Here is an 11050-nt window from a genome sequence, read left to right as displayed (position 1 = left end):
GGGAATACTGTAATACTCAGGGAATACTGTAATACTCAGGGAAGACATGTTTAAATATGTTTATTCATAATACATGCATATGCTCCCTGACATTATGCATGAAAGAATTATAGCCTAGATATTAACATTTAGCATTACATTATGGGCAGCAGTTAGCCTAGTGGTTAGAGTGTTGGGCCAGTAACTGAAAGGTTGCTGGTTTGAATCCCAGAGCCTACTGGGTGAAAAATATTTAGCTCCAGGGTCACCATACTACCATGGCTGATCCTGTAAAACGAGACATTTCACTGCACCTATCCGGTGTATGTGACAATAAAAACATACTTTTTAAAATGTATTTTTATTAAGCAAGATCCATGGAGATATTAGCCAGCTCCCTCACAACATGCGTGAAGTAATAAACAACATGGCATTCATTAGTTTCAAAGTCAAATACATCTAAATGGTTGTAGTGGGATTAAAGATTGTAATGAACTCAAAACTGTTGTACATTGACACACACATAAAAACAGTACCAGATGCATTACAAATTGATCACAGTTTGCTTGCAGCACCCCACTGGGCACAAACGTCAATTTAACATATATTCCAAATTGGTTCTACGTCATTTCATTGAAATTACGTTGAAACAACATTGATTCAACCAGTGTGTGCCCAGTGGGACAGAACTGAATATGGAACATTTTGTGAAGTTGGGAAGTTTTTCCAAATAGGTACATTTTCTTTCCATAAGAGACTGTACATGACTCCAACTTGTAAACAATGAAATCTGTATTCAGACAGGAAATAGTAGCTAGTCCAAAAAAAGCTTATTCATGGCCCTCGTCGATCCCTTTTGCAAAGGATCTTTTTGAAAGACCTCTTGAAGTCATTGTTGAATATAGTGTATATGACTGGATTCAGCGAGCTATTGCAGTATCCGAACCAGAAAAAGAAATTGAACAATGACTCAGGGACACAGCAGGAGTCACATATTGCGGTGAGTGTGTACGTGAAGAAGAAGGGGAACCAGCAGACAACAAACACTCCCATGACCACAGCCAGAACAAATGTGAAGCGCTTTTCTCGGTTCTGCCTTCCTTTCCATCGGCTCACTTTCACATACTGCTGTGCATCATCACCTTTAGGGGACGGTTCTCCTAGTTTCACCTGACACACTTTGGTCTTTTCCTTGCTCCGCTTCATTTTGATGGAGCACTGGTTCTCATTCCCATCAGACGAGGAGCACTCTTCCTCCATATTTAGTCCATTGATCTCCTCGTCCTCCTCCACTCCATCTCTCCCTCCTTTGTTCCCTCTCTCCAAAGGGTCCTGCTGAACTAAGCCATACAAACTTTTCTCTGGATTATTGTTTTCTCTTCTCCTCTCACCCGGAGGGGCCCTGGTTCTCTTCTTGGCAACCTGGTAAATTCGAACGTACACCAGAATCATGATCACACATGGGGCGAAGAATGAGGCGGTGCTGGAGAATATGATGTACCACTTCTCCTCATTGATCTTACATGTGGGACCCTCCTCTTTGGCTCCTTCCTTCTCCATCGAAATGAGAGGTGGGAATGATATAATGGCAGCCAGCACCCACACGAATAACACTATACATTTGATCCTGCGTGGTGTCCTTTTTGAGTTGTACTCAATGGCTTGAGTGACCGACCAGTATCTGTCCAGACTTATGGCACACAGATGTGTGATGGACGAGGTGCAGAACAGAACATCCAGGGCCAGGTAGATCTCACACCACACTTGACCAAAGTACCAATATCCCATCAGTTCATTAGCCAGAGAAAAGGGCATTACCAGAGTGGCCACTAAAATGTCTGCACATGCTAAGGACACTAAAAACAAGTTCTGAGGGGCTCTTAGGGCCCGGCTGGTGAACACAGCGATGACCACTAGGACATTGCCGAACACTGTGAGTAGAATAAGGATACCCACCAGTATTGTCAGAGGCACAGAAGTCTGCACAGTGTAAGGGAGCCTAGCAGGCAAAGTCCCGTTGCTGTTGGTCAAGTTATCACAACCCATAAGGATGAAGCATGTGTCTGTATAAGAAGAGTCCTTGTTCGAAGAGCCACAACCGATCCACTATTTTCACACATTTGTTAATGAAGCAGAAGTAGCCTTCATTTTTGCCCACTGGGGAAAATTATGTCATATGAACAATCTAACAAACAATCTAACAAGCAATCTCAATGTTAGTTATTTTTGTTGATAAAAAAAAGTTGATACAAAAATAAATAACCAGGTAAAAGAGAAAATACTCCTTAAACAGAACTGTAGTTTTACTCCCTCTTTGTTTTCCAGCATCCAAAACCTCAGCTTTACCAACTACATATTCAGGAAAAAAGTGGTTAATCGTTATCCTTCAAAAACGTAAAATGGCCCCACGTTGTGCGTAGAATAGCATCTGAGCAGGATGATATTTCTCTGCCCACTGAAACAGTAGTTGGTGAAACAGACCTTTATGTGGCAGAGGATGGGATTGCTGCTTTATATATGGTTTGGAGACTCCGCTCCCCAGTCAGTATATTTCAGTGAGAATTATGGGCGGGGTCCAACTACCATCGCAGCTCCAGATTAGTTGCATTGCTGCTTTCCAAACTGAACATTGACAAAATATCGTCATTCTGAATATTCTCCGGATATACATATATATTTTGTATTTTGTGACTACGTCTACTGTTTATTAATGAGCCAAATTAGACATTGATAAAGATGTTAATGACAGGAAAAAGCCCAAGATAAACGCTGCAAGGAGTAAATTATAGTTTAATATACTAATTGGAGCGGGGGTTAAATTGACATGACATGTTGAAGACAACATAATGGCTTTTATTTAAGAAGACAACATATTATAGAATAAGATTTACAGTCAGAGTTGACCTTTTACAGGTAATTCGTTAGGGAGTCGAATCAAAGACACAATTGTTAAATGTAATCACCATGGACAGAAATTATTGGGATTAAAGCCCCATCTGCTGACAAAGTGCGATATGACACTTTAGGATACTGTAGTATCGCGAGAAGAACATGTTATATCAACAATCGGCATTTCCGGTAAAATTTGCTGAGGAGGAAAGGAACTGTTTTGTTGTTGTCTACGATTTGAGTTATTAGAAACAATTTAAGTGAAATCTGAATATCCTGAGTCTGTATTAATTTGAAGCAAATACGGGAAGGTAAGATTATTAATGAACATTTAATCATTTTGAATTAGTTTTTTTATTGCCAAAATTGTCATTGCTGCCAGCGGTCGCTGTGTTGTGATGATGGCCTAGCTGCTAACGTTACTTGCTAACGTTAGCTATCTAGTGGTAGCTAACATTCTAGCTAGCGATGCCTATTTGAAATTAATTTGAAAGTCGGTAGCTAGATTTTTATACCTATCAGAGTATGGAAATATAGGTCAATAACTAACTAGTTACTTTAAAAACGAGTGAAAATGTGTTAATTAACCTTCCCCTAACACCGAAATGTAAATAGCTAACGTTAGCTAAGCCTACTACTACTTAGCTTTGTAGCTAGCTAACTTATTTGCTATTTGTTGGTCTTCCCAACTTGCCACAAAGTCATAATTATAGATAATCCGCCTATATCTACAATCTCTGTTTAAAATCAGTTTTTAAATCTAACCATAAACTTTACCACACTGCTAACCTTATGCCCAACCATGTCCCTTGATCATGACTCAGTGTCATTCAATTTCACACAAGTATTTGCTTTGGACAAAGCCGTCTTCGGAAGGGGGGGACTTTAGTTAAGAAAGCTCGGTCGGAACATTAACACGCATCGCTTGCGTTTATGTTTTGGAAGCATAAGGAGCAGATTTCATATATTTTCAAATCGGCGGAAAATAAGTTTAATAACCTTTTATGGATTGTGGGTTCCCGCGCGGACATATTTCCATGTTACAGCGCTTGTTTATGAAAACAGATGGAAGTATTACATTAAAGTATTTATACTTCAAGTTGTTTTGGGGGGTATGTGTACTAAACTATTTATATTTTAGACAACTTTTCCTGCAATACATTTCTAAAGAAAATGTTGTACTTACTCCATACATTTCCCTGACGACCAAAAGTACTCGTTACATTTCGAATGCTTAGCCGGACAGGTAAATTGTCAAATTCATGCACTTATCAAGATAACACGTGGTCATTCCTACTGTTTATGGCCTGGCAGACTAACTAAACACATGCATCTTTTTGTAAATAATGTTGGAGTGTGCCCCTGGCTATCCGTAAATTGTAAAAACAAGAAAGTTGTGGTGTTTTCTTTTAAAATAATTGATACTTTTACATTGGATACTTAAGTATATTTTAGCAACTACATTTACTTTTGATATGTAAGTATATTTAAAACCAAATACTTTTAGACTTTTTCTCAAGTAGTATTTTACTGTCTGACTTTTACTTGAGTAACATTCTATTAAGGTATCTATGCTTTTAGTATGACAATTGGGTACTTTTTCCACCACTGCCGAACACCTGTGTTTTAACGGAAGGCAGACGCCTCAAAAGCGTTATCTTTGACTATGTCAATTAAGCGATAAGGCATGAGGTGGTGTGGTATATGGTCAATATACCACAGCTAAGGGCTGTTCTTAAGCATAACGCGGAGTGCCTGGATACAGCTCTTAGCCATTGTATATTGGCCATATACCACAAACCCCAGAGGTGCCTTATTGCTATTATAAACTGGTTACAAACTTAATTAGAGCAGTAAAAATATGTTTTGACGTACCCCTGGTATACAGCCTGATATACCACGGCTGTCAGCCAATCAGCGTTCAGGGCTCGTTACATCCAGGTTATAAAACCGTTTTTTTTCTTTTTAAATGTAGAGTAAATGTGTATTTTGTATTTGTGAAATCATTTTTTGTGATATGGAAGTAGCAATTTCTGTTCATAGAACCATACTGTAATTGAGAGTGGAATCCATAGCCAATTCATCCTTTCCGCAGAACATTTAAAGTCCTTCGATTAAGGAGTAAAGTTAGTCCAATATTGGGCTAGCCTAACCCTAGGAAATATGACTTTTGCTTCCAAAACTGGACTGCGACTCATAACCCCCCCCCCCCCCCCCCCCCTTACAGATGAAGCCTTCGTCCAATTATTATTTATTTTTTTCACCTTTATTTAACCAGGTAGGTAAGTTGAGAACAAGTTCTCATTTACAATTGCGACCTGGCCAAGATAAATCAAAGCAGTTCGACACATACAACAACACAGAGTTACACATGGAGTAAAACAAACAGTCATTAATACAGTAGAAAAATAAGTCTATATACAATTTGAGCAAGTGAGGTGAGATAAGGGAGGTAAAGGCATAAAAGGCCATGGTGGCGAAGTAAATACAATTGAGCAAGTAAAACACTGGAATTGTTGATTTGCAGTGGAAGAATGTGCAAAGTAGAGATAGAAATAATCGGGTGCAAAGGAGCAAAATAAATAAATACAGTAGGGAAAGAGGTAGTTGTTTGGGCTAAATTCTAGATGGGCTATGTACCTGTGAGCTGCTCTGACAGCTGGTGCTTAAAGCTAGTGAGGGAGATAAGTGTTTCCAGTTTCAGAGATTTTTGTAGTTCATTCCAGTCATTGGCAGCAGAGAACTGGAAGGAGAGGTGGCCAAAGGAAGAATTGGTTTTGGGGGTGACCAGAGAGATATACCTGCTGGAGCGCGTGCTACAGGTGGGTGCTGCTATGGTGAAAATAGGAAGCCAATTCTAGATTTAACTTTGGATTGGAGATGTTTGATGTGAGTCTGGAAGGAGAGTTTACAGTCCAGACACTTAGAATATGTGGACAACTACAAATACCTAAGTCAGGGCGATCAGTTGAAGAGCATGCATTTAGTTTTACTTGTATTTAAGAGCAGTTGGAGGCCACGGAAGGAGAGTTGTATGGCATTGAAGCTCACCTGGAGGGTTGTTAACACAGTGTCCAAAGAAGGGCCAGCAGTATACAGAATGGTGTCGTCTGCGTAGAGGTGGATCAGAGACTCACCAGCAGCAAGAGCGACAATGACTCTGATGTGCAATGTAATGGCATTAAGAGTCATAATCAACGGCTAGCCTAACTTTAAATGAAGACAAAAAGCACATTTTAGTTCTCATGAATTTTTACGATGTGGCCGATTTTGACTTTGTGGCTGTGGTAACTAGTGACAACCATATTTGTTGTTAATGTATAGATAGTTAGCAACACTAACAAAGTAGTAGAAATGTATTGATTTTATTTGACACTTTAAAAACACAATACAAGCACATGTGGATACAATGCATTAAAAACAGTCTAGGATAACAAACTTATTTCCATTGTGGTCCTTTTCAAAAATATAAATCATGAATTGTAATAAACATCACCAAAAATAATTAAAGTATGCAAAGACCAAAACAATAACACATTTAAATAGTCCTTTACTGTCTAACCCCATTAGTTGCGACGACTTGCGAGTAGCCTGGCTCTGCCTTGCAAGTCTGTCCACTGCCTTGCCATCCTCGCTGAGTTGTTTATTTGCTATTGTCACTTTGTTTCAAGTGTAATTTTACTATGTTGTATCCCCCCCTTTCATTGTCCATTTATTAGATGTCAGAAGATTTGTTGAAACAGTTGGGCAGCTACAAAGCCCAGTTACAACAAGTGGAAGCTGCCTTATCAACCGATCCTGAGAACGAAGACCTTCTCAAATTACAGAAAGACTTATCGGTAACTAGCTATCCATGTCACGAGTATTAGCCATGACATTTTTTTTTTTTAAGTCAATGAATGTCAATAGATTTCTTAGTGTGTCGGTCTTCAAATGTGATTATTATCTAGGAACAAAATGACCTCAATGTTATGTATCCTACACAGGAAGTCATAGACTTGACAAAAGACCTCCTGACGTCGCAGCCCTCTGAAGGTACTGCTAGTGCCAACAGCTCCGATGCAGCCCCCCTGAAACACAGCTGGAGCGTTGGGGACAGGTGTATGACTGTGTGGAGTCAGGATGGACAGTGAGTGTCACCAGAAGTTCCTCAGTCAATATTAACCTACACTGAACAAAAATATAAATGCAACAATTTCAAACATTTTACAGAGTTACAGTTCATATAAGGAAATCAGGCATTTTAAATGAATGAATTAGGCCCTAATCTATGGATATCACATAACTGGGAATACAGATATGCATCTGTTGGTCACATATGCCTTAAAAAAAGGTAGAGGCGTGGATCAGAACCAGTCAATATTTGGTGTGACCACCATTTGCCTCATGTACTGCGACACATCTCCTTCGCATAGAATTTGTCAGGCTGTTGACTGTGGCCTGTGGAATTTTGTCCCAATCTTCAATAGCTGTGTGAAGTTGGTGGATATTGGCGGGAACTGGAACGCGCTGTCGATCCAGAGGATCCCAAACATGCTCAATGGGTGACATGTCTGGTGAGTATGCAGACCATGGAAGAACTGGGACATTTTCATCTTCCAGGAATTGTGTACAGGTCCTTGCGACGTAGGGCCGTGCATTATCGTGCTGAAACATGAGTTGATGGTGGCGGATGAATGGCACGACAATGGGCCTCAGGATCTAGTCACAGTATATCTGTGCATTCAAATTGCTATTGATAAAATGCAATTGTTAGTTGTCCGTAGCTTATGCTTGCCCATACCATAACCCCACCGCCACCATGGGGCACTCTGTTCACAATGTTGACATCAGCAAACCGCTTGCCCACACGATGCCATTAACGTGGTCTGCGCTTGTGAGGCCGGTTGGACGTACTGCTAAATTCTCTAAAATGCCAGAGGCGGTTTAACATTCGATTATCTGGCAAGAGCTCTGGTGGATATTCCTGCACACTCCTTCAAAACCCTGCGGGGCACTCTGTTCATAATGTTGACATCAACAAACCGCTTGCCCAAACCACTCCACACACGGTCTGCCATCTGCCTGGTAAAATTGAAACCGGGGTTCATCTGTGGAGAGCACACTTTTGCAGCGTGGCAGTGGCCATCGAAAGTGAAGATTTTTCCATTGAAGTCGGTTTACGACTCTGAACTGCAGTCAGGTCAAGACTCTGGTGAGGACGACGGGCACGCAGATGAGCTTCCCTCAGGGGATTTCTGACTGTTTTGTGCAGAGGTCCTTCTGTTGTGCAAACCTACAGTTTCATCGGCTGTCCAGGTGGCTGGTCTCAGACGTACTACCAAATTCTCTAAAACTACGTTGGAGGCGGCTTATGGTAGAGAAATTAACATTCAATTCTCTGGCAACAGCTCTGTTGGACATTCCTGCAGTCAAAATGCCAGTTGCGCGCTCTCTCAACTTGAGACGTCTATGGCATTTTAGTGGCCTTTTATTGTCCCCAGCACAAAACAATTATGGGACCAACACTTTACATGTTGCGTTTATAGTTTTGTTCAGTGTAAAATAATCAACTGATAAATGACCAATTTTACAATGCTGCTAAGTGGGAAGGTAATCTTTGTTAATCTTGCTTGCACACCATGGTCTTGACTTACCATTTGACCTACACTCTAGTAATTTATTTGTTCAACAAAACTGTTGTGAGATATTTTTAATTAAGAGCCTAGGCCCTGAATAAGAACAATAACACACTCAACTGTATTTCTTCACAATGTTGTGTAGTAGGGCTTGGGTCTGTGGCTCGTACTCACCTGCTTACAGCCGTGATTCTTTGACAGGGTGTATGAGGCTGAGATTGAGGAGATAGACGGCGAGAACGGCACGGCGGCCATTACCTTCTTCGGCTACGGGAACGCAGAGGTGGTGCCACTGCAGAACCTCAAACCTGCCGAGGAGGGCAAGCATTCTGAGGAGGACGGGAAACCCAAGTCCAGGTAGGAGAGACGACACTTATGTTAAATATGTCCTGTGTAGGAGGGTCAGGAGTTTTTCACTTTTCCTTGATGTCCCGAACAGTCCATGGAGGATCAAAAATTGTAACTTTGTGTGTGCGTGCCATGACAGGAAAGAGCAGATAGCAGACCAGAGGGAGTACAAGAAGAAGAAGGCCCAGAAGAAGGTGCTGAGGATGAAGGAGCTGGAACAGGAGCGAGAAGACCAGAAATCCAAGTGGCAAAGTTTCAACAACAAGGCCTACAACAAGAACAAGAAAGGACAGGTAACACATGTTCATCTACTTTACACACACAACTTAACACTAGAAAAGCCAGGCCCTGTCATTTTTTTTCTCAACATTAAAACAGTCAAATACATTCCATGTATGCTATTGCAAAAATAATAATTTGGTTATGTTGATGAAAGTATTAGGTAACATTTAGAGTCGGGGGGGGGGGGGGGGGGGGTGGTGGTGAGAGATAATAAAAAAAAATACAATAGCATTTTCATTAGTTTGTTACTGTAGACTATACATAAAAATGAAAACACACCACAATTCAGTATTAAATCCATCACAAAGAAATCCATCATTCCATTTTGGTAGGTCTTAAGAAACAACCTAAGAAAATCTATTTCAAAAGAACAGAATACCATATTTGAAGTTGTATTATGTTACTAGTCTGTGTTTAGTAGCCTAGGCTATATGCTGCAGCGAGTGCTCGTGTGTTGAATGCATGCATTTTCAGTTGTTCTTGGAAAAAGTGATATTTTGAAATGCAACTTGTTGTGGCAAAAGTATTTTGTTTTTTAGAATCCTTAGAATATGCTATTTCAAAACGTCTTACCTGTGTGAACCTCGGTAGGGTGATTTGAAGAAGTCGCTTTTTGTAAGCTCTGGTCCCCCCTTTGTCAATTACGCAAGCATCAATTACAATTTGACAGATGATAATATTGTCGCCCATCATACTTTTGTCAATGTAATATTTTCTTTAGGCTACATCTATATATGAAATTCGTTTTGATATAGTTTAGGTAGGTGTAGTTTCGATGGGCCCTGTTATCAGATGGGCAGCCAACTGTCCTGTGAAAAGAGGGGGTGTTACATTTCCTCCCCAAACTGCTTATAACACGATCTCTGATATTGAAATTCTAACAACGTCTGCGTGTTAGACTTATTTAGGAAAATGTAAAGATGAACGGGGACACAACTTAAAAAATGGCAAAGATATTACAATTTGAAATTCATGTGAAGTCAAAATGACAGTCTCTGTGCTTCAAGTCTTAAACTAAGTAACATTTCATATGTTATTTGCACATTTTCAGCCATTGCTTTGATGCAGGAGAGAGTACCATCACAAATAGTCTGAGATTTCCATTGTGTGTTGCAGGTGAAGAGGAGTATATTTGCATCGCCGGAGAGCGTAAATGGAAAGGTGGGAGTAGGAACATGTGGCATAGCAGACAAACCCATGACCACGTATCACGACACATCCAAATATAACGTCAGGCATCTCATGCCACAGTGACCAAAAATGTTTTCTTGGTGTTTAAAGTATCCCATTGTATAGTAGGAGGATCAGTGTTTACCATTGTGTTTATATGGCTTAGGTTACTCAAGTAAAGGAGCTTTGAAACTAATCGCTTACTCACCATTGGTTGGCTCATTGGAATATTGTTCTTACCGGTATGTCATATAGAACAGCAGAATTCTTAATAAAATAAATTACCCCTGTAATGGATCAGCACAAATAAGTGTACTCAAGTGTTTAGATTGTGGTGACATTTGTATGGATTGCTGTATCTTTCTGAATGCAACAAAGGCAAAAACTATAATATGTGCATGTTTCAATGTTACACATTTATTATAGCTTTTTCAGGGTGAACTGGGCTATATTAGACATTTTTACTTTTTGCTGTTTAGTGGTAATAACTCTTTTTAAAGCATTTCAGTTTTGTACATTTACAGTAAAACAAATTGTCATTTTTGTTGAGGTAATATGTCCCTCTCATTTTGCCCTGAAATTACGAGTAGGTTTCCATATTGGTACTGAATGTTTAACAGTTCCTCCAGATGGCAGTAATGCATTTTGTACCATCTTTGTTTCCGTGACGTACATCAATGACCTTGTATCACTGCTGGCGACGTAAGCTTTTCTTTTTCTCAATTAAAATCAGGGATGAGTTGTGTAGTCTCCTATGTTTGTGA

General features: G+C 40.0%; 2 protein-coding genes across 2 annotated transcripts; one reads left to right on the top strand and one right to left on the bottom strand.

Moving 5' to 3' along the window:
* Nucleotides 1–330: 330 nt before the first annotated feature.
* On the bottom strand, nt 331–2458 carry LOC109888984 (alpha-2A adrenergic receptor). Its single transcript, XM_020480129.2, has one exon. It carries the CDS (start codon nt 2023–2025, stop codon nt 814–816), a length of 1212 nt encoding a protein of 403 aa, XP_020335718.1. The 5' UTR covers nt 2026–2458; the 3' UTR covers nt 331–813.
* A 545-nt stretch (nt 2459–3003) lies between these two features.
* Nucleotides 3004–11033, top strand: LOC109889963 (survival of motor neuron-related-splicing factor 30-like). Its single transcript, XM_020481830.2, has 6 exons — nt 3004–3179; nt 6588–6707; nt 6855–6997; nt 8688–8843; nt 8974–9127; nt 10233–11033. Exons 2-6 carry the CDS (start codon nt 6588–6590, stop codon nt 10368–10370), a joined length of 711 nt encoding a protein of 236 aa, XP_020337419.1. The 5' UTR covers nt 3004–3179; the 3' UTR covers nt 10371–11033.
* Nucleotides 11034–11050: the final 17 nt, after the last annotated feature.

Source organism: Oncorhynchus kisutch, linkage group LG4, assembly GCF_002021735.2.
Source record: "Oncorhynchus kisutch isolate 150728-3 linkage group LG4, Okis_V2, whole genome shotgun sequence".
Lineage (NCBI taxonomy): Eukaryota > Metazoa > Chordata > Actinopteri > Salmoniformes > Salmonidae > Oncorhynchus > Oncorhynchus kisutch.
This window is presented reverse-complemented; position numbering and strand designations above follow the sequence as displayed.